Genomic DNA, 27,517 nt, shown 5'->3' on the forward strand with positions numbered 1-27,517 from the left:
GAGTCCAGGGCCCCACCCCTGCCGCAGATGATGGCAGAGACCTTTCTTGATGAAATTTCTCCACACAGCATCATTCTCCACGCGGCATCCAGGGGTGTCCTCCTAAAACATGAATCTGGGTGTGTCATGCCTCTGCATCTGATGGCTGTCTTTTATTCTCAAAATAACCATGAATTCCTTAACTAGGCTGGAAGGCCCTGTATGGCAGGGCCCTGCACTCCCTCTGAGCCCCAGCCAGCTTGTCCCTGATGTTGCAGAACAGGCTCCAGCCATAGGGATGCTCTCCAGTTCCCTGGCTCACGCCTCGGGGCCTCTGGGTACTTTCCCGGCACTGATGTAGACTCTGTACAGTTATGGCTAAGGTTTTCCTGTTTTCCCTATTAGACACTGAGGTCTTAGAGGGCAGGAGCCTCCTTCTGTTGTTCCTGGAAATAGCACTGACTGCTCCACCACAGTCAGTGGTGTGCTGGATCGGGCTTGTTCTGGCTCAAGGGAGCTGACTGTGAGCATTTCTTCTCAACCCGGCATTCAGTGACGACATACTGGTAGTTTTAAAACATATGTGGTGGGAGTATTTACACTATAGAAATTGGCAAACACTACAAATCAAGCTTTTCCTTAATCCCCCGAAGACACCACTGATGCCAGGTCAGCCTTCTTGTCTCAGCTTTTTAATTGGCCACATTCACGCTGGACAAATGCTCTCTGCAACAGAACTAAAGCCTGGAGTCTCATATTTCCCTCCTTTCTCGAAGCAGACATTTCAGTTTGTACTCTTGGTTCCACAGATCTACTCGCCCGGCTCCCTCCCTAGTGACAGCAACAGTAACAGCAGCTCACATCCACTGGTGACGACTAAAGGCCAGCTGCTGATCTGAGCCCTGGCATGTGTTTCTCACCGACTCTCGTCCACAGCACTGTGAGGCTGGCCCTGTCATACATGCATCTGACTGAGTCAGAAAGTGAGGCTTTGGAGCCTTGCCCAAGGGCAGGCGAGGCTGGTATCAGAAACAAAGCCAACTCAGCCACATCGTCTCCCCATCACAACCACACTGGGTCACTAGCCTGCTTCCCTCTCGGGACCTTCTCTGTGGGGTCAGTTATGTCTCTGTGGATGTCCAGCACTAGTCCCTGCGGTTCTATTTTCATCTGTGTAGCTACTGCATGAGTTAAGTTCATTGATTATGCCTTGTGGCACGTTATCGATTTCCCGACAGCTCCCAGCTTGCATCCTGGGCTCAGGGCTTGGGGCTGGCTTCCCTCATCCCCACTCCAGAGCTCTGAATGCAAACCATCCTCCGTGCCACGCTGAGATTGAGGCTCCCAGAGGCCACAGCTGTCCAAATTATTTCTCTGAAGCTGGCCTTGGAGAACATTCACTGGAGGCCGACTGCAATAGGCATTGGGCTGCAGTCCCCCAAACCAGCATCGGTTCTATTGGTTGGGGGCTGGGGGACAGAGAGCTAGTGAAAGCCACGCCAGTGTTTAAACCAGGTAAGCCTGATAGCAGGGCTGATATTCTTTCCACAACATCAAAGGTCCTGAGTGTAAGGCAGGGGACAGGCCTCTGGATGGCCAGGGGAGCCAATTCACACATCCATATGCTGGTACCTAGCACACAGAGCAGGCAGGTCCCTGCCAGTGAACCCCTGCAGCTCCTCCTCCCAGCTTCCTCTCCAGCTTCCTGTCCCAGCCCCTGGCGAGCAAGGCCCTGTGACCTGTAGCCTCCTTCTGTGCTGGGGAGGTTCCGCCCGCAGTGTGAAACCTCTACTGTCACAAAGTCTTCTCATCCCTCCTCCATACAGAGAAAAGCAAGCTCTTTAACTTTGTTTAAAGATGGCTGCTAAGTTAAGCGTGGTTCAGGTCACACAGGGAGGCACATGCATTCCTTCTGAGTCCTTGTAGAACACCCTGGTTCATGTGGACTTTGCAGTGAGAAGTTCTTGCCTTGGAGTCTGAACCAGGGCTCTACTGGGAAGATGTAAAATTTTCCAAGAATCCAGAAAGAGAATTTCTCCAGATTTTGCAAATGCTTCAGCAATTCTTTCTGCTATTGTTTCTTTTGTTTCTTGTTTCTTTGGTTTTTTTTTTTTTTTTTTCCCTGCATTCCCTTGAAGGTTCCATCTTGATCGATTTATAGGGTCTTTGAGTTTATCTCTAGAGATTTTGCAGTGGTTGCTCTGGGTATTAAAACACACATGTTCCTCATTGCAGTCTCTTGGTAGCAATATTTTCCTACTTCAAATGGGGTGTGGAAACCTCAATTTCATTCAGTTCCCTTTAGTTTTTCTGCTTTTAAATATCAATGTCTTGAGTGTCAGATGGCGTTATAATTTTCGTTTCCATCATCATATATGATTTTTAAATATAGTCTCTATGTGCACCCATATTTCTACTCTTTCATTAATTAATTACTCCTCTTATCACTGCATTGCTGTTTGAAGGACTTCCTTTAACCAATCTCCAGGTTTGTATCTGCCAATTACAACTTTTTCAATTTTCCTTTTTCCAAAAATCTCTTGATTTCCCCTTCGCTCCTGAAGAATAGTTTCCCCACACACAGAATTTACAGTTGACAATTCTTTCCTTTCGGCACTTGAAAAATGTGACAGACACACTGGTGGACACAGTTCATCCTTTTCCTAATCCTTCAACAAGCCTATGAGCCAAGTATCATTCATTTCCATTTTTCAGATGAGGAAAATGATGCTCAAGATGCTTGGCATCTGGACAGTGGCCACACAGATGTTAAGTGGCAGAGCCAAGGTTAATGTCCCCATAGATTTTGAAAGTTTTATTTTACGGTAGTACAGTTTACATATAATAAAACACTAACCATAAGTGTTACACTCAATGCATGTTTACATATGTGTATACCTGTAAGACCACCACCTAATCAAGGTATAGAATACTTAAATCCCTCCCTCTGTCCCCTCCCATTCAGTAATCCCTCCTCCCCCCTAAAGTCAATCACTGTTTTGATTTCTTTCATCATAGGTCAGTTTGACCACTTTGGAACTCTATATAAATAAAATTATACAGTATGTGCCCATCTGTGTCGAGCTTCTTTGGCTCAACAACATGTCTGTTCAACCACGTTGCTGCACATATCTATAGTGCCTTCTTTTTCACTGCCGTATAGTATTTCATTACATGACCATACCACAATTTGTATACTCATTCTCCTGCTGATATACTCTTGGGTGGTTTCCAGTTTGGGGGTACTACAGATAAAGCTGCTGTGGGCATCTGTGTGCGTGCCTTTTCTGGACATACGCAATCTTACGAAGGCAATGAGTCTCCTCTTGCTCCAGTTCCGCCATGCAGTAAGAAGTTCCACTTTGGTTCTACTTGGTTTGCTTTTGCTAGAGAAATTATGCTTCTCTGATTTGTAGCCCTAAGGGCATAGGGGAAGAAGAATCCTACTGATCGAAATAGGAAGAAGTCTGAGTAAGTTCTTAAAGTGCTCTCCAAGTAGTTTTCGGTCCTCTATGGGTGAAACCTTGAAGCAAGGCGAGAAGGGATTGTTCTTAGCTCTTCGATACACTGGAACATACCCTCACACCTCCCCACACTTTGTACCATCTCAGAATCTATTGCTCTACCCATTCCTAAATTCTCAACATCACCCACCAACTACCTTACCAGCCTGTAGTAACGCACCCCATGACTCAGCCACACTAGTGCTGCTATTCCTGAAAAAAGACACACTCTTTCATAACGCTGCATCCTGCTTTACACTTCCTCTGCCAGGCCCTATACCTCTTGTGAATCCGTGCTTCAATGATGCCCTCCCTCTTCTCTTTTGCGAGCTGACAGAATTGTAAGTTGGTGGGAACATAAATACTAAATAAACACAAACTCTATTTATATGAGAATATATAACAAATTATGGTTCCCTAAAGGGAAGTTTTAAACATAAAGGACGCGATTTAATACATAAGGAACTTACAAAAGGAAAATCACTTCTGTTTGCTAATATATAATGCCCAAGACACAGTTTACCTACCGGATGGTATATTATTTTTCCAGGAGTTAGAGATATAAGCTAAACTGATTAGAAGCAATAAAAAATGTTTAGTGCTTTACGATTGCATCTGAGAGGCACAGCTGCCACAAAGACTATTTAAAGTTATTCGGCTTATTTGGAATTTGTTATACTTCCTGAGTTTACAATGCCACTTCTATGTGTCTCTTGAGGGATCTCATTTTGCATAGGTTGGAGTGAGCATCTCACTCCTCAGCTTGAACAAAACCCCTGAGGGACACACAGTCCGGAAAACGGCAGATGTCTCCACGTGGTTTCATTCAGATGAGGCTCTGGAAGCTACTTGACTGGGGAGCTGGGGTCTCTGATACAATCCTTTAGAATAAATTAAATCCTCTTTTCTTAATTATCTCACATCCCCACTTCTACTGTTGTAAACTACAAGTCTCTTCAATTCTTTCCTTACCAACAAATTTCTAAATACTCCCCTGCTAATGCTGCCTTTAACTTACAGACAGCATAACATTCCCTGATGCTCTTGTGATGATGCTGATAGCCAATCACCCCGCAGGCAGTATTCCTAGGAGCCCTCGTGCTGGTATGGCTTACAGATCCCAGGCCGAAGTAGCCCACTTCTCCAGCAAAGTGTTGGCCCTCCCAACAGGTGATGCTGAATTAAAGTTTGCCTTCCTTAGGGAATTTGTTCCTCCTCTCAAGTGAGAGTCCAAGAAATTTAAAAGCATTCTCAGTAGCATTGAATCATGATTTTATGAGCTGTTCATTTATAGTTCTAAGAATGAATACAGCATCATCTTCTATATTTATTCCTGCTGAACCGAATTGCCTTCATGCCGAATACTGCCTTGTACAAATTAGGCCTTCTATCTCTAGGAGCCTTCCTAGGACTTATGTTTTTCACGGTTTTTATAAGGTGAAATGGGTATTGTCTAGCCTCCTCTTACATGGGGGCAGCAAACCCTTTTCATTTCTTCCACTGATGTTCTGTGGACCCTTTTGAGGAAACTTCAAATTTTTAACCACAAGGCTCATCTTATTCCCCTTGTCCCCTCACTTCACTATCCATTTTTGGTGTGCTCCTTCTAGCCCATGCACTTATGAGCACTGAGATCTAGCCAGCTCTCCATCTGACACGCCATGGTAAAGGTACCTTGCACCCAACATGTGCAAAACCAAATCTGTCATCTTCACCTTGTCCTCCCCATGGGACTTTACAACTGTTCTCTAACTCCATAAATGGGACCACACTTCCTCTCAGAGGGTAAGCCAGGAACTGGGGTGTCATCCTGGATCCCTCCCTCATTTCCCAATAGCCAATCCATTCCTCCAACTGGCAGTTATTTACTAAGTTACCACTGAGCGCCAGGCACCGTGCCAGGTGCTGGGGACACAGCAAGGAACCGAAAGAGACAAGGACCCTGGCTTCATGAAGCCTTATTTAGGAAAAAGAATGGAAAGATAAAATACTAAACAAATAGTTGGACCACTGAATATATAATTACAAACTGTGAGAGGTAATAGCACAGAAAAAGTTAAAGATACTACAGACCACTTTAATGTAAGCTGGAGTAAAAAAATTTTTAAATGTGTGTTGTAAGACATAAAAGGATAAATACTGTATCTAAAGTAGCCAAATTTAAAGAGACAGAAAGTAGAGTGGTGGTTGCCAGGGGCTGGGGATGATGTGAGGATCGGAAGTTACTGTTTAACGCATAAAGAGTTTCAGTTTGGGATGAAAAAATTCTGGAGGTGGACGGTAGTGAGGGTTGCACAACAATGTGAATGTACCTAATGCCACTGAACTGTGCACTTAATAATGGTTCAAATGGTAAGTTTGATATTATATATATTTTACCACAATTTTAAAAAGTAAAAAAGAATGTATCCTGTGAGATTTGTTCTGGAGGTAGGTTGGATTAGAATCTGTTGTGAATTTTTCTTAGATAAAATGAGCAAATGAAATCATGCTAAATAAGCCAGACAGAAAACGTGGGAAATCACATGATGTCACTTATATGTGGGATATAAACCTAAAAGCAACAAACGAACAGGACAAACAAACAGAGACTCATGGACAATAGACTAGTGGTTTCCAGACGGTGGGGGGAGGGGGGAGGGGAAAGGAAAAAAGAAAGAACAAATGAAAAATACCTGAAGAATCACACGTGTAATGGCAGTAAGGATATAAGGTGGGTGGCATGTGTGGCTTCTGTGTAGCCATTACGAGGATATGAGGGAGAAGAGATGTCCAGGTATCACCCTAAAATGGGTGACAACCTTTTGCTCTTCCAAAGGAGCCATGTTATTCAATCCACTTGATCTCTCCAATCATTTGTCCCAGAAGTACCAGCTACCATCACATTCATTTACTTAGAGAAGCAAGACTACATTACTATATCTTTAGATGTACACAGAACAAGCCAGGCTTTGCTTCTCAGTTGTTTTTTTTTTTTTTTTTCAATATAACATGGGGGTGGGTGAAGATGGGCTACACCCGTGTTTTGCAGCCAGCGACACTGAGCACAGTGTTTTCAAATCGAGCATCTGCCAAGGCATGATGCCTTTACAGCCTTCCTGACAGCGTGCAGTGGAAATGAACACTCCATCCTGCTACTGTCAACACAAGCCTAAACAGTGCTCTGCACACGAAAACATAACCACTACATGCTAAACATTAATGAAAAACCAGCGAAGGGTTTGGAACTTAAGATAGCGTACTTTTTCTTTTGCTTCCCCCTTACCTCAGTGAATCTCCACCACCCAAGGGGACTGAGACTGGAGGTATCTTTTCCTTTGTCTCATGGGTAACTTGAATGCCCTGTCCTCAGTTGATATGTATTTGATTCCATTTCGTATCTCCCCAAGGTGATGAAAGAATTAATGAATAAAGGATTTTGTGCAGAGTAGCTGTTTTTGGCGTTCAGGGCTAAATAAACTCGCTGGGAGAAAATGCTATACATCTATCCTCAATAGCAACCTTGGTTTCAGTGTCGCAAATCTGACACTACATCCCCAAACCATTTCAAGAGGTTAATAGACTCTTTTAAGGAAACCAGAGGAAAACATTCAAAATCACTGATCTATTTTACTGTCCTACAGCAAAATACTGTTTTATTCTCAGCAAACTCGTAAGAATGTTAAAAATGAGAGAGCCTGACATTGGAGTTTGTGCTGAGCTCGATGTTTATGGCTGATGTCAGAATAAGTTCATCAATTCTGTGAGAAAGCAATACCAGTACTATTTAAGAAGAGTCAAAAACTCATACACAGCCTTTGAGCCAAGAGTTTTACTCCTAGAGATTTTTCTTAAGAAAATAACCAGAAGCAAAAAGACATCTGTGTAAAGATGCTCATGGAAGCATTGTCTGTGGTTACTAAATAAAATTAGGAAAGGAAATGTTGATGTTCCAAATCACAAAAATGGGTTAATAACTGTGTTAAAATATCATAATAGACTATTAAATAGGCATTCAACTCTGAATATTATATCAAAATGTAGATTAGAATTGATATATTTAAGTAAAATAGCAGCATATAAAAATTAGGCATTACCATGATGATCACCATGTAAAATACAGGTTTATATAGGTCATAATATATAGAGATGAAGATAACTCTACTTAAGTGAGAGGGTCATGGGTGACTTATTCACCACACCTGGCTCCTGCTAAGCACTCCGTGAATGTTAGCATTGACATTGTTATCACTATGTCTTGGCCTTGTTTCAGGGTGTCTAGGGGATGTCAGGAAGAGGAGGAGTTAGGCTATATGGGAACTAGCCCCCTTCACAACAGAGCTAACTGGGTCTGTCTACATAGAAATACAGCCTATCATTCATTCTGAGTACAGTATCCATCCTGACTTGGAAGCCCCTCCCCCTCTTCTCTGCTGAGGGAAAACCCACTCACTACAGTTGACGTCCGTTGCTTACCAGGACCCTCCAGGTATACGGGAGGGAATAGCTCTTCTTGACCTGTAATTGTCCCACATACTGAAAGATTCCTGGTCCCAGGTACTAGAGGTCAGTAGTAATCTCAGCAAAGCCAAGGTACTCCTTGGAATATGAGAGCCTCCTGGCATATTTTATAGCATGATTGGCAAGATAGGGGCAGTTGAATAAGGTAACACACAGGGAGCCATGTTGAAAATAAGCAGGCTAGTCACTATGGCAGGATAAGGAGAAAGTACAGGTGGCAAACTTCCCAAGAGACTCTACTCTTAGACAACTAGAAAAGTAAATGTCAACAACTCATGCATGCACAGACACAGACACACACACACACACACACACACACACACACACACACACACACTCACTGTGAGCCCTTGAGAAAGTGTGCTGTGGCAGCAGACCAAAATTTCAGGTTAATTACTATTCTACTTAGACTTTTTTCAGGCACCTTTGCCGCATAAATATTCTACAAAGCGTGGATCCAGGGAGAATGCTCTTCATTCAAAAAAGTGAAATACTTCAAAGAAACCATCACATGATTTTTGTAAAGACACCTGAAAACAAAAAGTAGAAACAAGAACATCATAAACAATAGCCAGACAAAGAATTCGGACCAGAAGGAAAAAAGTTCCAAAGAAGAGAATATGCAACAGCAGAAATAGGTAAAAAGTGAGACAGCAGTATTCAGGAAAGAAATAAAACAAAAACCACAATTATAGAAATGAAAGTGAACATGAGTGGTGGCAAAAGAGAGAAGAGACATTGCTGAAGATCCTTTCAAGGACGCAGAAGATAATTAAGCAACTCGAGAAAATTAAGCAACGTGAAAAGGAGAAGGACAAAGAGTTAGAAGGGCTGGAGATAGCATCAGGAAGGTGGAAGGCGCATAAAGGAGGTCTACTATTTGCATAATTGGTGTCCCTGAAAAAGAGAAACATTAAATCAATAGGAAATCAATATGTAATGATGTTTTAGAAAAGTGGTTCTCGACGTGTGATCCTTGGCCCTTGGGAATTTACTATAAATACAAATTTTAGTAAGCCCTTCCAAGGCCTACTGAATCAGAAACCCTGGGTTTAGGCCTAGCAATTTGTTTTCATAAGCTCTTTAGGTGATGCTGATGCCCACTCACATTTGAGATTATAGAAATAGAAAATAGTTTTCCCTAAATACAGGAAGATCTTAATTATAGATTAAAGGACACACACACTGAGTTTAAGGGAATTAAGTACTGAATAATCAACATAAGACATATCTATAGGCATTCAGGCTTCAAACAAGAAAAAGGTAAAAATGAATTCTCCAGTAATGAAAGAACAGAAAAACTATGAGATGTATACTGTGACAGAGTACAAATAATTTTTACCTGATGTTGGTACTGAAGCTGAAATCTGCTGTGCACATCTTTTAGTGCATAGGGGCAAAATTTAACGTAATACACACTTAAGGTTATTAAATCATGATTTGAGTCTTAATATCCTCAAACATTCCCTGAGTGATCCTAGGAAATCATTCAGAAGATGCACATGTCTCCTCATTTGTTGATTCCCAAGTGATGATCTCTTCAATTGCCTTGGGTCAATGCTAGGAAAGAAACTATGGGAATCAAGTATCAAAATTAAATTATTTTTACTGTGCTAAAAAAAGCAGCACTATAAATTGAGAAAATGCCTTTATGCTCATAGGCAATAATACTGTGCTGAATATTTTATAAAGTAAAGGAAATAACTATTTAATAACCTCAAAATGAAAACAACAACATAATAGCTACTAGTTATTGTGACTAGGCATTGCTAAGTGATTTGCCTACCTTATCTCTCTTTTTATCTATAATAACCCTTTTGAGGATTGTTTTGTTATTCCTAAACTCAAAAAGGTTGAAAAACTTGCCCAGGATCATATGGCAAATAAGTGGTCAGTACAGGACTCGAACTCAGGTCTGATGCAGACCACATGGATTTAATGAATGAATATAGGATGGAAAAGAACCTCAAGAGATCACAAAGCCCAACCCCTTCCTCTGGGAGGGGCTGCCAACAGATGAAGTTCTAGGTTTCCCATTAAACAAGGCTTCAGTGTATATATGATCATCTCCTTTTCGATAGTATATTTTAGGCACCATCACTCCACGTGTGTACCACCATGCTGGGGAAGGCATGAATTATAGGATAAGGATGGCTGAGAGGAGTCCCTGGGGTCCCTGAGCAGGACTTGTTGGGAGTCCCCAAGGCACATGATGACTATGCTCATTGGTCAGCATCTTTTTCTTCACTAATGAGTGGATGACACACAGAACCTGCCTAGATAACCATATATTGCTATTCCATTCCACTCAGCATCTCTGCTGTGTTATATTTTTCAATCGTCCTTCTGTGAACTTCAGCCTGTTGAAAGATCAGCTGCCTTAGCCCGAGCATGCAATCCCAGTAACAAGCCTGTTGAGATGAGTCAGGCTAAAGGAAAATGCGAGGATCTCTGGCTCCAGGCAGCCTGTTGCATAGACTTTGTTTAGTCTTATCTGAAATCTTAATTGAGGCTCTTCCTGTGCATCCAGAGCTCACCAGAATCTAGTAGATAAGGAGTCAGGCATGAGGGTGGGAAGAGGAGGGAAATGAGGGCTGGGAGTGGGGAGGTCAGTACCAGTGTGCTCCACAGGCTGCTCCTCATGGTCCCTAGAGAAGCCAGCAATGCTATGATCATGACATCAACAGAGCAGTAATAACAGTAACCGACATATGCCTAAGTGCTAGGCACTGAAGCAGGTTCTCTCAATTTAATTTTCCAAACAACTCTAAGAGGCGGGCGTTATTATCTCTACCCTTTTTGCACAGTGAGTGGTGGATTTGAACTCTTATGTAATTACAGAGTCTGTGCTATTTCCAACGCACCATGCAGACTGACTGATTTCAGTAAGGTACCCAACCTGCTTCATTTTATGATGTGCTACAGTTTTTCAGCCCATCCAATACCATTTATTGAACCAAAGCCGTTCAATGAAAACTAATGTATTTAACCTAAGTTATTTAGCATCTTCATGCCTAAGTTTCCCTATATGTAAAATGGGAAAAATAACAGAACCTACTTTATACTGCCATTATGAATATTAAAAGTTAATATTTATAATATTCCTAGAGCACAGCCTAGCACACAGTGTTATGTAAGTGGGTTGTTACATAAAACGCTCTCTAAATAAAGCTTGCCCCTACGGCAGCTAGGACAATGGCCATATGCGCTGAAGAAAGGAAAACATGAGCTCAAAGGATCTGGGGTGGGGAAGACTGGGAGGACAGACAACATAAAAGGTTCTTACTGTGCTTCAGGATTTCAAGGACAGTGCAGGCCTCCCACCTGAAGCCAAAGGTTTAATGTCAACAGGTACCGAACTGAAAAGTGAGTCCATCTTCTCTGTCAGGAAAAAACTGATAGTGAATTTCAAAATGTAGCATAAACACTGTCAAGAGGGAACTGAATCACAAGATACGTGTGGTGGTGGCAAAGGAAGCACCACACTGCCCTACCATCTATATTCATGTAGAGTTATATCCCAGGCAGCAGAAAGAATGCCCGGGCAGTTTCTGGAAACACTGAGGGTGATCTCCAAAGAACCACGGATGCTGTCCAAAGAGCCAGAGGCCACTCCCTGCCCTGACCTGCTGCTCCCTCCCCAGACATCCTGGAAGCAACCCGCACCTTAGCTTCCTCGACTTCTCAAGGGGTTTCAAGCTCTGGTCCACCCCACCTAGCGCACCAATGAACAACTACAGTCTTACTGGCTTCTGGGGAGATCCAAGATCTAGCATTAGACCCAAGAAAACAAAACTCTTAATTGCTGATCCGTTGGATCACACTTGGTCATGCGGGCACTGACCGGGAGTAAGCCCTTCCCAGGCGGCCACTCCTTCCCAGCACCACGGCTGGGCCTGGCCCATGGCCTGCTCCTGCTCTGCACAACCTTCAGAGCTCACCACATACCACCTGGGCACGGGTGCAGGAAGACGGAAGGGCTCTGCTCTGACCCCCATGCCCATCTTTGCGGATGTAGGACCCAGGAAAATATCCTCTAACTTCCTCACAGTTCGCAGGGCTGCAGATGGAGCAGAGGTGCACTTGTTGGCAGAGGATTTAATATCCTCACTTCGCTACATATTGTCCCTCACCCCTCAGTCCCCAGTGCTTTGCCACATTCTCCATCACCCTTTCAGATGCTCTCCATCCAAGGCACAGCTTTCAGTTTGCTTTTCTGGCCCATAGCAGAATTCTGGTGCCACTGTGCCATGCTCAACCTGTATCCAGCACTGAAGCATCCCAGTCAGACAGTGCAGGTCATGCCTGTCATGCTGTCTCTGGAACATGAACCACAAACCCAGTCCCCTCGCCTAGAAGAATGAAGAAAGAAAGGAAGAAAAAAAAAAAAAAACCAAAACCTTTAGTTAGGGGAGAATAACAAAAGGAAATGCAATATAGTTGCAGATAATGCTTTTCTTTGTTGAAAATATAATTTGAAAAAAGTGACCTGTAGATATTTTCGCTGTTTGATAATTGCCCTCATGCAACCAGTGTAGGTTCACCCTGATTGAGAACATCCTCCCCTGCCTACCACCCAGCTTTCTGGTGCTCTCCTTATCCTCCAAGACTCTTTGTAAGTGTCCTGACCTCTCTAGGGCTTTCCTGGACTTCTCAGGCCAGAATTGACGGTCGTTTCTTTTCCAGCCACACCTTTTATACAGGAACTCTAGTACTTATGCAATTGATTACATTGTAATTGCACGCTTATACATTTTGGTTACTCCATCCCCACCCCAATTACTCAACTGTAAGCTCTTTGAGGTCAAGGCCCCTGTATTATTAATTGCCATATCCTGGACCAGCACGAAGAACAATGCCTGGCAAACATAATAGACGTTAAGTTTATTTGGAACAAATGTTTTTGAATGGGAAATTCCCAAATGTTAACTCTCCCGCTTCTCCTTGTCTATCTGATTCCCAGGTATTGCTCAAAGACTTCTCCAACAACTGCTCCCCAAACTGAAGTTAACCCATTGTCTCACTCCTAGTGATATGATGCTTCCGAAGAAAACTGACCTCTGACAGGCATGGCTATTTCTCATCGCACAGCCTGGTACAGTACTGGTTCAAGGATTTTGGAGTTCAGGACTGAGTTCTATTCTTTCATAATTCCAACCACCAATAACTGGTGGCTTATTATGTGCCAAGAGCTGATCCCTCTGCTGAATCCTGTCTTTCAGAAACTCAAGAATGGCTGCTAAGCCTTCATCCACCAAGTTCATCCTGCAAGCATGTGAACTGGGGTGAGACCCTCAAGCCTCTCGACCTTGATCTCATTTATGGGAAACGAGACTGCTCCCGCCTAGATTGGCCAGGATCAATTGAGTCAAGGTTATGTATTTTCAGTTTCACTTGCTTTAGAAACTGTTCACTTCCTTAAATGAAAAGCCCAAGCTAAATGTTTGGTGCTACTGAAAACTGCAAACCACGAGGCGCCTGCAGACGGCACGCAGAGTACAAGACGGCATTTTCGGGACCCAAACAAGCTTTAGCCGCAAGGAATGCTGGGTGAGCTCAGGTATCCACGAACTGAGCAGATGCCAGTTAGAAGCAGCAGAGCCTGAACCTTTAGAGTCACTTCTATCAAAGACACTGTCTCTAAACTACGAAATCCCAGCAACTGCAGAAGGGCTGTGGTCTAAAGTGGTTGCGAAAACTCTGGATTAATGAAACACTCGTGCGGGTCCAGAAGGATTGAAGAGAAAATGTGGCCAAACCAAGAACCAAGAAGATGAAAGGTGACAGAGATGGGGACTGGCTAAGCTTTCACCACTTCCTCGGTCGGAAAGGATTAGACGCTGGCATCAGAACCCAAGTGTACATTGTTCTGTATTTGTTAAATGATGTTTCTGTTTATCGTATATGGTTTAGTCCATAGCATGGCTTCAGTCGTTCTCAATTAATTCTCTTGTTTCCATGTGATCAAGTTAAAGAGAACCCCCAGCTAACGTTGAAAGTGAAATCTATTCTGGGACTTCCAGATGACACTTGTTGCTAGACACTGGCCTGACCACAGGAGCTGTTTTCTCCTAGTAAGAGGCAATTTTACAAGGTCGGTTAGCTCTGGATGTGAGTTCTCAACAAAGACAGTTGAAAACAGAGAAGCACTATGGAGAGGAAAAGCACTATTATGATGGAGATCATCTTTTGTAAGGCCTTGTTATGTCCTTGGTCTAGTGTGGCTGGTAAAGGAAGGCAAACTAGAGAGGTGGACATGTTCCATCCCAACGTCCGAGGTAGGTGCTTTTTACGTTTTCGACTTTTGATGATGACAAACTATTTGACTACTGGGTCCATTTTAAAAAACATTTTCTATTGATTTTCTCTCTTAATGTAAACATATCATCAATTAGAGTCTAAATTCTCTATGACAGCAGTTTGTTTTCTTTTTGATAGCCTCCTTTATTTCAGTATTTGGCCAAAAGATAAAACCTCTTTTTTAATTTATTTTTTTTCCCCTAAAGCTTTAAAGCTATTTGCAGCATATTTAGCACAGAAGCTCTCTATATTTTCAGGAGTTATTTTTATCTTAATGTCACTAAGACATATCAAGCACTGACATAGTTGGTGAGTATGTACTCAGTTAATTATATGCTGAAAGGTGATGCTGGGAAATGCTCAATGGCCATAAGATTTGAGTACAAAAATCTAAATACCGGTCTAAAGTGGTTGTAAAAAAAATTGGCATTTTTTTCCTACCATGTCAATGAGCAAAACTGATGATGACATCTACTAAACCGGTCATTTTTAAAAGAAAATAGTGCCAAAGAATCCATAATTTCTTAAACATCCTCAGTGTTCCAAGGCCAGAAAGTATGGCCCTCTCAGTGGGGTTCCTTGGTCCACAGTTCCACAGCCAATTAACAGGAAAGGCGCTGCTGGCCTGTGTGATGTCTTGTCACTACTAAAATCCCCAGGTATTCAATTATGGCAGACACACTGATGGTTGCCATCACATCCATTCTCCCATTGTCCTGGCTAAAGTGTCCCAGTATCTTCAATGGGCTGAAATCTAGGTGATGGCCCATGATTGGTCTAAGCTAGGGGTTGGCAAACTTTTTTTGTAAATGGCCAGATAGTAAATATTTTTCGGTCTGTGGGCTATACAGTCTGTGCTATAATTACTCAAATCTGCTGTTTTAGTTGAATGCAGCCAGAGACAGTATGTAAATGCGTGGACATGGCTGTGTCCCAATAAAATTTTTTATAAAAACAGGTGACAAGCCAGATTTGGTCTGTGGGCCACAGTTTGCCGACTCCTTCAACAGTTGTAATAATTAACATTTTTCAGTTTTCTGCTTGAACAGATATTTTTATCCCATTCTCTCATAGAATTTTATTTCAACGTCATATATTTTGTTTCGCTTTTTTAAAATCTACCACTCTGTTATTATTTTTGTCACAGAAATCTGTGTAATAAATTGAATTTAATAAATTTTGAGGCATGAAGCTCAAAGTGTCAAAATATTTATCTTGGCTTGAGTTATCAGTTTTGATTATTAAGGCACAATTGATCGAAACAGAAATATATTAAAAGTCTGATAAACAGTAACAAAACACAGATATTTATTGGAAATATATCTTGCAATGAGATGGCTCTTACATTGGTTCCTTTATGCATAAATGAATATTATTTATTACTAAGAGATAGTGTTCAGCACTATTTTTATTCTTTTTTAAAAAAAAAAAAATGCAAGGCCTGAGGAAACGTTCCGATAGATGGGAACAGAAGCAAGTTTTAATAGTAATGTCTTTCAGCTTTGAGCTCCATCTAAGTCATATGCCAAAAATCACATAGCAATCTATGATCCAACATTATTTTTAGTGGCCACTTTTTTACATGCAAATTAGTTCTGTTTTCGTCTTAGTTCATAATTCAAATAAACGCTTTGTTTTACCTTAATTTGTATATTTTACTTATTTTTAGTGAGAGCTTTTTCAAGTGATTTATTTTATTTTATTATTACTTTCAAGTATATAGTACATTGGTTAGACACTTATATAGTTTATGAAACGATCACCCAACTAACTCTACCACCCCTCTGGCTCTACACATAGCCATTACATGACTGCTGACTACATTCCCTATGCCGTGCTCCCCAACCCCATGACCGTCTCTCGGTTAGTGGTCATTTAGATCCTCCTTTAATTTGGTTGAATGCAGAGAAGCAGACATCACCTGAGCTACACTAGGAGTCACTTTCCAAATGTTAGGGTACCATAAAGTGTTTGCCCTGCTCCTGGTCTTTACACAGACGTTGCTTACATTCTCCAGCCCCTTTCATTCCTGCAGGGTTAGTCTTCTCTTTGTAGTGCACATTTAATTAATGCTGTAGCCGAAGCCCTTTCTGTCTGCTATGCACCAGGGATTTTAAGAAAATTGGAAACTCATGAACTCTTTTTCTTGCAGGTTATGCTTAATTATTGGGTAGGCCTGCCAATTTCGAGACAACGCATTTAGGTGTGGAAGATTAGAAAACACGTAAGAAATCACAATTTTCCCTTCTCAGTCCTATATCAGGATGGTCACCTGCCTCTGCACCATTTGGGTCTAAATGTTCTATCTTTCAGCTCCGATTGCATAATCTCTCCTATTTCAGTGATGGTTCTTTAGGTTCTGTTTTAAGCAGCAGAAATGAACTCTAGATAACTACTGTGAAAAGGTAATTTAATGGAATTATCTAGTGGCTTAAAGAATTGGGGGAAAATCTGAATATCTAAGACATGAGGTGGCAGGATAAGGGATCAGGAACATCATCCGTGGCTGACGTTTTGTCACCTATGTCAGGATGAATCAGCTCTAACTGTCCTCGATTAACATGTCTCCACTCAGGATTCAAATTCTCAGAGAGAACCAAGTTGGCACTGTTTGGTTCATGGGCCCATCTATTGCCTGGGGTGGTCCATCCTCCAATTTTTCAATCTCCTAAATTTTCTTTTCTCTCTGCTTTGCCCAAGTCCACATTTTCTTTACTATTGCACCCTGAATTTCCCCAAGTGCCACCAACCGATGGGAAAATACACATACACAGCAACCTTAATAACAATTCCAATGTTACTGGTTCTGTGCCTCCACCTGGACAAAGCAGGACCTCAGTCTCCACCCCAATGTGTCACTTGGGTCTTTCATGGAGTCCTAGGGAAGTCTCATGAGAAGTCACTGATGGTGCTTCATCTTTGCAGTCTCTGCTAATGTCTAGATGTAGAGAAACCACTGGGTTAGCAGTTTCTGCTGTCAGACCCTGCTGTCCTGTGAAAATGCCAATAGATTATGCCTGTCTGTCTGTCTGTCTGCCCATCCATCCACCACCCGTCTGACCATCCATTCATCCATCCATCCATCCATCCATCCATCCATCCATCCATCCATCCATCCATTTATCTATCTGGAGATATTTTAAGAAATTGGCTCACAGTGTCAGAGGCTGGCAAGTCAAAAATCTTCAAGGGAGGCCAGAGACCCAGGGAAGAGCTGATACTATAGCTTGAGTCCAAAACAGTATGATGGCAGTACTCTCTCTTGCTTGGGGAAATCTGTCTTTTTTCTCTTAAAGCCTTCAACTGATTGGACGGGGATCACCTATATTGTGGAGGATAATCTGCTTTACTCGAAGTCCACTAATTTAAATGTTAATTTCATCTAAAAAATATCTTCACGGCAATGTCTAGACTAGTGTTTGACCAAGTATCTGGATAGCATGGCCCAACTAAGCTGACATATAAAATTAGCCATCACAGCTCCTTATGCAAACAAACTCACATTAATAAAAACTTATGGTTGATAGCCTAAAAGTGTGTCCTAAATGCTCAGGCACTGAGAACACCGAAGAGTTCATCTGGAGCCTATTAAACTTTGTATGTCAAGGTAAAGCTTTCTTCTTCTTTTTCTAAACCTATTAAAAGATGTGTCAAGAGGCCAATGTTTTACTAAAATATCTCAAAGATTTAATTCATGCTCCTAATATGCAGTGTCACACACTGTCATAGTCTGTACCTTTTCTAAATACACAGGCTTCAGGAATTCAGTCATTCAATGGATACATCGCCTACTTTTACCCTGTGGTCCAGACAGGATAAATGTTAGAGTTGAAAGGCCTCAGGTAAGATGGACTGTAAGGAGCCCAGAGTGCTAAGGGAAAGGGGGTGGTGCCAATGTCTGACGTGGTGGCATGGACTGTGAGGCCATCGCACCTTGTCCTCCTTCCCTATGTTCATTCCTGTGTCTCAGTCTGTTCTCACTGCTATGGCTACACAGAAAATGCAAGTGTGCAGTTAACTGCCTGTAGACACACAGAGTTTTCAAGAGGAAAAGAAATCTCCACAGGCTGTCCACTGCTCTACAGACTCAAAACTAGGGTCCAGGTAGGTGGCTGAGTGAGGAAGCCTACCAGGCAGCTGAAGATAAGGAGCCCAGAGGCCCAGGCTGTATTCCCGGGAAGATTCCTGAACTTGGAATTGACAAGGTAACCTTGGCTAGCCACATAGTCAATCTGAGTTTCAGGCTTTCCTGGCTCAAAAATGAAGCTAATCTCTTGTCCCCTGCAGAGTTCTTATAAGGATTAGATGAAATAACTCATCTGAAAAGGCAAATCAATTCCATGTCCTTAGCAGGCACTCCTGATATATTCATTTGTTATTTAATCTATTGACAGTAAAAAATTAGTGAACAGAAAATAGATGCTTAGCTTCCACTGGGGGCAATTTAAATTTTAAAGAAGTCCCATCAATTCAAATTTTAAAGAATCCCATCTGCCTTATGATTCAGGTCACTCTGACAATGAATAGACTGAGTACCTCGGTCCCAGTCTCTATGGAGATCTGTTATAGACAGGCTAGTATCTAGAACAGAAATTGCCCACTAATTGGGGCTTCAAAATACAAGTCCCCTTCAATGGCTCTATTTTCCCTAGGAAACTGGGTGATTTTAACTCTGTGGCATAAAGCAGGGGGGCTGTTTGGGGATAGAGCCACACTGGATGATGTTGGGGGAGGGGATTCTAGAATGAAGAGGCAAGAAAGGAGCAAGTCCTAGATTTCTTTATTTTTGTTTTATTTATACCTGGTTATAAAAGCACACATGCAAAATGTGGAAAACTTGAAAAGTAAATGGAAAATAAAGAGTTAAGAGAAAAATTATCCATAGCCTACCTCTCAAAGAACAATTATTGTTAACAGCATTGTGTATTTCCTTTCAGTTTTTTTCCTATATTTTCTTGATTACATAGTGACTATATATTTTGCATTGCAGTTTTAATCTAACATTTTAATAGAAGAATTTACCCATGTTAATACCATATATACATTATTTTAAAGGTCTCATCATATTCTGTCAAGTTAAATATGCCCTAATTTACTTCCAGTGTTCTATTGTTGGGCATTTAGATTATTTGTTTGTTTTTTTTTTTTATATTACGAATAATTCAGTACCTCATTTTTGTACAGCTTTTAAAAAGTACCATATGATTTCACTTATATGCAGAATCTAAGGAACAAAAAGAACAAACTAATCAAAAACAGACACAACTATCGTGGACAATTTGGTGACAGACAGAGGGGAGGGGAGTTGGGGGGCTGAGAGAATGGGGTGAAGGGTTAAAGTAGTACAAATTAGTAGTTGATAGTTGGGCACAGGGAGCATGGCAGAGGGAATGCAGTTAGCATTAATATGATTGCTAAGTGGAGGGCCAGGGGAGGGAGGGAGCAATTGGGGGGATCGTTTTACTATATAGATCGTTGAACTATATAGATGTCTAACGTACTGTACACTTGAAACTAATTTAAATAAATAATTTTTTAAAAATCTGTTGCCTCTTTAGGTCTAGGTTTTCAAAAATGAAATTATGGGGTAAAAGGGTTTGGACATGCTGAAAGCTCCTGACACGTGTTGGTAGAAGGTTATGACCCTTTAGACTTCACCAGCAATGAATGGGAGTGCCTTTTTCAATCTACCCTTGTCAACATTGAACAGAATGATGAAAAAAATCACTAAATAGCTACTTGAAACACAAACTCTACTCCCTTGCTTTCTAGTGAGGTTTAATATTTTCCCACATATTTGTTAACCTGTGAATGTCCTTATCCCACTGTGATAATGTTTTAATGTTATATCTTTTTTAGGTGTATTGCATGACCATTGGGTATCTCTAAAACATCCCATAGAGTTTATACCAAAAGGGCAGTATTTACGAATTTATGAATTTATTTGTGAACACCAAGAGATAAGGGATAAGATATCCAAGTTTTAAACTCCAAGTGCAAAGAAATCAAGCCTTAAATTGTCTCAGAAAAATCAAAGCAAATGCCACAGGCATAATGAGATGTGTTTTGATTTCAGTTCCAAGCAAATTTTTTATCTCATTTCCTGATAACAATCTCCCAAATTGGTCTGTGTTAAAAATAATAGCACAAAACGACAAAAATCAGAGAGAACAATTTTTATAACGAAGCAAAAGACTAGGAAGCCAATTTGTCCCCAAAGAAAGTAGGATCATCATTCTTGAATCGATTTGACTGCAAATGATAATGGCTGATATGTATGGGCCGGGTTTGTTCTCAAAGTTTTGTTTCCTGCTGAAGACCTTAAAATGCAACTACTATATGTCTTTATTGATAATGTTTGAATGAATCTGTACTATAAATTGCCAAGAAGATAAATTTATGGATAGTAAAAAAATGACAAAGTAAATGGTTCAGTAGTATCCCATTGGCTATATAACTTCCCAAATAAGTAAGCCATCGTTCATTCTATAATCAATTCATCTGTTAACCCCCCCCAAGTTAAAATTTTTAAACTAACACTGACAACAGAAATACATTTTAATGCAAAACATACAAGCAAAAGAATGAACGAAGAACTAACTATATGATCATAATTATAGCAATGACAATTAAAGGGGAATTTTCGTTTAAAATTAAGATGCTTTTATTATAATAAATAACCGAACAGAACACCAAGACATATAGGCTCTTTTTCATTGCGATGAAAAAGAAGAAATGTGCAGCTACAGATAACACCATGTTTACAGTGACTAGACACTATCTGGGTCCCACCTGACGAACCCTACATTTCTGACGGGAGTCACTCTGAACTACACCACAGACAGGCCCAGGTGCTTAATACAGTTATTTGCTTCCAGTGCAATTTGTTAATATTTTTGCATGAATGTCTACTTTCAACTCCTAGCTCCTTAAATTTTTTTTTGTGGGTAAGAATTTTTATTATTATAATTATTCATGGCTCCACAGTATCTCAAAAACATGCCTACGGTAGCCACTGGATGGACAACTGGGAATTAAACCGACGCAGCAAAAACAAGACTAATTTTCATAGGAAGGGAAAAGTACATTGTGGGCAGATGGGAGTGAAACGTGGGTTTGAAAGTTGCTTCACAAAAATGGGCATCTCTGTAACTTCACAGAGCTGCCATCAACTGTTTTACTGAGATTTCGCACACGTGCGCACGCACACACACATACTATGTGTTTTTCATGGAATCTGACATACACAAGGTTTTAAAAATCCAATTGCTTGAATATGAACATGCTGAAAGAACATCTTGAAGACTAATTGATACCCAAAGCAAATCACTTCTAAACCAAGAGGTGAATTTTGGATTGTACGAGGGGCAGAGGAGTTGATGGACCAGGTAGATGACAGCAGAATGCCTCACAATGCTGTCCCCTAGTATGACACCTGCTTGGCCAGGGGAAATCTGTATTTAAAGTCTAAACAATCTGTTGTAAACTATTTTTTTTTGTTTCAAGAAATTGGGCAGGTTTTAAAAGTTGTTATTTATCTGAAAATTTCTATACTTGATTCAAGTCAAAATATTCCTTAAATGTTTTTGCACAGTGAATTTTGCTGTGTCTCTTATGTAATGCTGAGGGGTGATACAGCTTGCTAATAAATATGCAAAATAGAATCTTCTGAGGTATCCTTCAGGCCGTACATCTGAGGTACTTTGACCCAGACACACTTCTCTGTCAAATTGGGCCATAGCAAAATTTCAGGAAGCAAAAACCTACCACAAGTGTCATGATTTTTTTCCTGGTCAGGTTCTAACGATGGACTTGAATAATATGGAAAGACAGGAAATGAATTCAACTTTTCCATACCTTTTGATTTGAGACAATAATAATCCCAAGACTTCTGAGATGCCGTTACGAGACACCATACAAGATTGAAACAACAAGATTCCCACCTTCTCCTCAGCAACTGCTTTCTGCCAATTTTGATTAAAGTTTAGGTGTGCTCTATATAGATACGCTAGACACACTGAGTGTGGAAGACTTCTCAATAACCCTCCTCTTTCTTAAAAAAATTGGAATAGATATATATTCACTTTTTGGATGTCTTTCCAGGTATCCTTCTATGTATGGTCTATTATTTTCTGATGGCCTACTTTGAGACTCAGAGAGTTGTCATGCAATGTTCACACAGAAATGATGCCAGATTAAGTTAAATGGGATTACCTAAGCCTCCTGCCTCCTCATTAAGTGGCTAGAAATGGGAAAGGGAAATTTAAAAAATAGCCTTAGGAGCCATTTGCTGCCCCTTTTACAACTTAGTTTTCAATATCTGGCTACTCCTAGAGACAGTAAGTGATGCGATCCTGAGCTAGTATAGTCGTCACTTAACATTACTGCTGTTTGATGAAAATGACATGTCATTTCATTGTAACTGATAATGACTCACACACACAACTCTGAGTAGATGTGGAGTCCAGAGGCTGAGACTGAATGCTTTATTGCTATTAACTGCTTAGTAAATTTGGAGATTTTTTTCTGATCCATGGAGAAGAGGAATAGAAAAAATTGAAAGAAGATCGTGTAGGTATTAATGTTCCCTTCCGTGCGTGGTGAATATATTGGACAGTAAAGGCTAGCATATCTTAATCACTGCTATTGCAATGATTGTCAACTGCGATTTTCAATGATTTCACACAACCTTGAAAATCAAACCCGAATTCTTCACATAACCTGACCAACTCTACATGTCACTGCAAGAGTCATCGCTGGGGAAGAATATCAGTGTGTGTCTCTGTGAAACTCACCGCTAGCCATTTCCTTCACATGGAGATCATCATCTCCCCTTTCACATTTTTAACTATTTTTTAAATCTTTATCATCTGCCTTTATTTCTTATCCTCTATGAAGGTTTCTCCAAACTCTAGAGCTAGTGACTCCTTGCTCTATGTTCCCACAGCTGATGGGTGAGTTGGTCAGGCATGTGTCAGCACATAGTGGGATCGACACTCATACATCCTGACACCACCCTCCCTAAACAATCTGCCTGATTCACCATCATGTTTCCTGCATCCACCACAATTCCTAAGAATGTAACGTTACTTATGAAATGAATGAACGAAAAGCTGAGACCAGATGAGACGCGCAGCCCTCCCGTCCTCACCTTGGTAGTCTCTTCACTGCAGTCGGCACTCTGGGCTGATCAATCGCTGCTGGTCCTACTTGTTGCAGGAAGATGGGTGCCACTCACCTGGCTTGCTGGCAGACGCAGCAGACCCAGACCTTCTCGTGCTTCTGGTAGGAGCAGCAGCTCTTGCAGACGTTGAACGCGCAGTCCCCACAGCGGCGCTTGCTGTTGACGAGGAAGGTGAAGGGCGAGCAGCAGCGCATGCAGCAGTGCTCCACGAACTTCTGGTGCTTCGAGAGGATGCTGCACTTGCTGCCTTCTTCGTCCAGCTTCTGCTTCAGCTCGCTGGGAGAGGGTGAGGAGGAGAGAGGATAAAGGGTTAGGGGGCTCTCCCGGGCATCTCCCCACCCCCTCAGCCTTTCCACAGGATGAGCCGCATTGAGGGTCTTTCCGTACAACGATGAAACTCAGAAAAATCAATCGCTCGACATAATATCCAGAGAGGAACCCCCAAAGGTGGATTAATTCTGTGTACTTCCATATGCCATATTTTCTGTGAGAAAGCATGAAAACCTTACTACTTATATTTCAGACACTACGTAGAGATACATCTTATTATAAAACTAAGCACATCTTAGAAAAAGAAAACCTTTAACTTAATTAACACCTTTTTAAAGGAGCAGGAGCTCATGTTATTATGTTAAAACATTAATCCTCACAACAGCCCTGCTGGGAAAATGATCAATGCAGTCCTGGCCTGATTTAACGTTCCTGGAAATGGATGCACCCAGGGATTTTAAAAGCTTTCAAATCAATGTGAGTCAATAGAGATTCTCTGGGTGATGGGCAAATCCTAGGCACTGGCAATTCAGAGTTGAATAAAAGACAACCCCTTTCTTCCAAAGAGTTCATGGTCATACAGGGCACAATGGCAGCCATATTAATGCAAAACATGACATTGCATGCACTCCTGTCTATACTTGGTGAGAAGAAAATGGGGGACCCTGAGAGGCAAGGATACACCCCAAGCAGACTGAGTTATCTAGAACCGAGTTACTCTGACACAAATTTGTGTGGTTTTTGCTGCTAGAAAAATGGATGCCCACAAATAGTAACAGAAAAATAATTTATTTCTTCTGTACCAAGTTTGTGATTGAGCATCTCATCCTAGATAAATCTACGATGTATGTGACAAATATTTTCTCCTATTTTGCACTTGTCTTTTCAACTTTGCTTATGATGTCTTTCATCACTTGGAGTTGTTTAATTTTTCTGTAGTTAAATCTGTCAGTCTTTTCTCTTATGACTTCTGAGTTTTCTGTCTTGCATAAGAAGGCCTATTCTACCCTCATGAGTTTTATACATATTCAAATAGCCCTTGTAGTGCTGTTGAATAGTGGCCCCCCAGAAAGATATGTCCATGCCCTAATCCATCATAATCTGAAGGGTTACCTTATTTAGAAAAAGGGTCTTTGGAGATATAATTAAAGGATCCTGAGATGAGATCATCCTGGATTACCCCAGTGGGCCCCAAATCCAATGACAAGTGTCCTTACAAGAGACATGGCAGAGAAGACAATCCGAAGATGGAGCTAAAGTCCTCAGCCATCTCTGCCTTTGGGATTCCTCCCGTGGCCCTGTCACTGGCCATCTTGCTGTCCCATCTCTACCCATCCAGGCTCCCTCCGGACTCCTCTCTTTCTTTCCAGGATCCTTCATGGCTGGCCTGACCAAAGGAAAATTCTCAAAACCAATGACCTAAATGGTAAACAATGGCTACATACATAGGAGTCACCCTTGCCTGACACATTAGGCACAGGAGTAAATTAATCAGGACATAGATAAGCGAAGATGAAAAATGTTACAATTACTTGTATTCTACTACTCTGAGCTATTTATGTATCTATCCACCTTCTCCCTTCCTTCCCTCCTTCTGCTGCCTTCAAATTATAAAACAGGATATTATGTGTTTTGTTTTAATTCTGAAGCTTAGAAAATTTTTGTTTAGAGTTTCAAGTGCATTGGCATAAAGTGGTTCACAGATTCCTCTTATGACTTTTAGACTTTTGCTGTATTTGTAATCATGTCCCCCTTTCTTTCTGAATAGTGCTTATTTGGGCCTAAGCTTTTTATCTTGATTTTTATACAGGTATCTCATTTTTAGCTGCTTGTCCTCCAAAGCCTCAAGGCCCACATCCTGGCCCCATGCAGAAATGAAAACTGCAACCACCAGCCAGCAGAGCCTACGGCCTGCTGTTTTCTCCCATTTGACTAGGCTGACCATTCTGGTTTCAAATTCCCTCTTCACTTCTAGGAATACCCCTTTCTTAATTTTCCCCATAGCTTAGAAGAAAATTGAGATATACTCCACATACCATAAAACTTACCCTTGTATTAAATTGCACGATTCGGTAGTTTTTTGTATACTCATAAAGTTGTGTGAGCACCACCACTATCTGATTCTAGAACATTTTCATCAACCCAGAAAGAAACCCCATATTTATTCAGTTACTCCTCACTGCCTGCCTCCCTCAGTCTCTGCCAACCACCAAGCTACCTTTTGTTTCCATGAATTTGCCTATTCTGGACATTTACTATAAATGGAATCACACCATATTGGGCCTTTTGTGTCCGGCATCCTTCTTTGCACGTGTTCAAGATTTATCCATGCTGTAGCATCTATCAGCACTTCATTCCTTTGTATTGACAAATAATATTCCATTTTTAGCTATACCATATTTTATTTATCCATTCATCAACTGTTGGACATCTGGGTTGTTTCTGCTTTTTGGCTATTAAGAATAATACTTCTAATAACATTCATGTTCAAGTTTTTGTGTGAACATGTCTTTTCAATTCTGGAAGTGGAATTATTGGGTCATACGGTAGTGCTATATTGAAACTTTTAAGAAACAGCCAGACTGTGTCCCCAATGACTGCACCATTTTATATGAAGATTCCAAATTCTCCACGTCTTCACCATCACTTGTTATTGTCTGCCTTTTCTATTATAGCTGTCCTAGAGGCTGTGAGGTGGTATCTGATTGTGGTTTTAATTTGTGTTTCCCTAACAATGAATAATGTTGAGTATCTTTTCATGTACTTATCGGCCACTTGTACAGCTTCTTTGGAGAGAAGTCTACTCAAATCTCTTGTTGATTTTTAAATTAGGTTATTTGTCTTTTTATTGTTGTGTTGTAAGAGTTCTTTGTGTATTCTGGATGCAAATCCCTTATCAGTTTTATGACTTGCAAATATTTCTCTTTCTTATGTTAAACCTTAAATTTTATTGGTATTTTAAATGTGCTTTTTAGTACAAAGAAGTGTCACACGAGCTCACCTCATCCTGCTATTAGAATTGAAAGCCTACTTATGGTTTTATAACCTCATTTTCCACTTAACGATGACATATCATAAAAATGACAACTCAAAAAGTGTTTACAGCTTTAGCTTCCAGGTACCCTGAGCTGGCTTACGCATCTGCCAATATATGAGCAGGGCTTACTGCTCTGCATGGCGGTCCCCAAAACTGATTTGTTGCTTGAGCATTAGGTAATAAAGGGAGGCTGAATCCAGCATTAAAAGGGGAGGCCACATCAGGCCTCCTAATAATTCCATAGGGTAAAATGTTATATTTGTGAATCTGGGTGAACAAAATGTTTACAGGGAAACAGGACAGGGGTTTTTTTGTTTTGTTTTGTTTTCCTCTCGTAAGGCATGAAGATGTTCTTTTCCAGTCCTTCGGATTTAGAGCAGGAGAAGAGCTAAGTTATCAATGGCTCTGACATATGTAAACAATATAAGAACAGCCTTAGAAATTGACAAGCTTCTATTGATATTTCAGAGACACTAAATTAAATGGGATAAAACATCCAGTAAAGAAAGTCTTTGGGGATCAAAAAGGCTCTGTGAACTCAATACACAGGATCACTCGAGCTTTATGAGTTTTGTTTCCTGATACACAGAGCTTCAAATGCCAACGGCATTTTAAAACTCACCAGGTGTCTAATAATAAAACTGTACCAATCCTCCAGAGTTTGTCCAAGCAAATGGGGTGTTTTGAACGACAGGCTCTGTGGAGGAGTAGAATGCCCTCCTTCTGAACTATCTCTGATTTATC

General features: G+C 41.0%; 1 protein-coding gene across 4 annotated transcripts in view; it reads right to left on the reverse strand.

Moving 5' to 3' along the window:
• The window catches only part of MYRIP (myosin VIIA and Rab interacting protein), a 238,878-nt gene that overhangs the window by 110,742 nt on the left and 100,619 nt on the right, over positions 1-27,517 (reverse strand). For all 4 annotated transcript variants that reach the window (XM_011357403.2, XM_023529072.1, XM_023529073.1 and 1 more), the window contains one exon: positions 23,521-23,742. In XM_011357403.2, coding sequence (XP_011355705.1) covers positions 23,521-23,742 — 222 coding nt within the window. The remainder of the gene's footprint in view (positions 1-23,520; positions 23,743-27,517) is intronic.

The sequence above is a fragment of the Pteropus vampyrus genome, unplaced genomic scaffold (assembly GCF_000151845.1).
Source record: "Pteropus vampyrus isolate Shadow unplaced genomic scaffold, Pvam_2.0 Scaffold35, whole genome shotgun sequence".
In the NCBI taxonomy this organism is placed as follows: domain Eukaryota; kingdom Metazoa; phylum Chordata; class Mammalia; order Chiroptera; family Pteropodidae; genus Pteropus; species Pteropus vampyrus.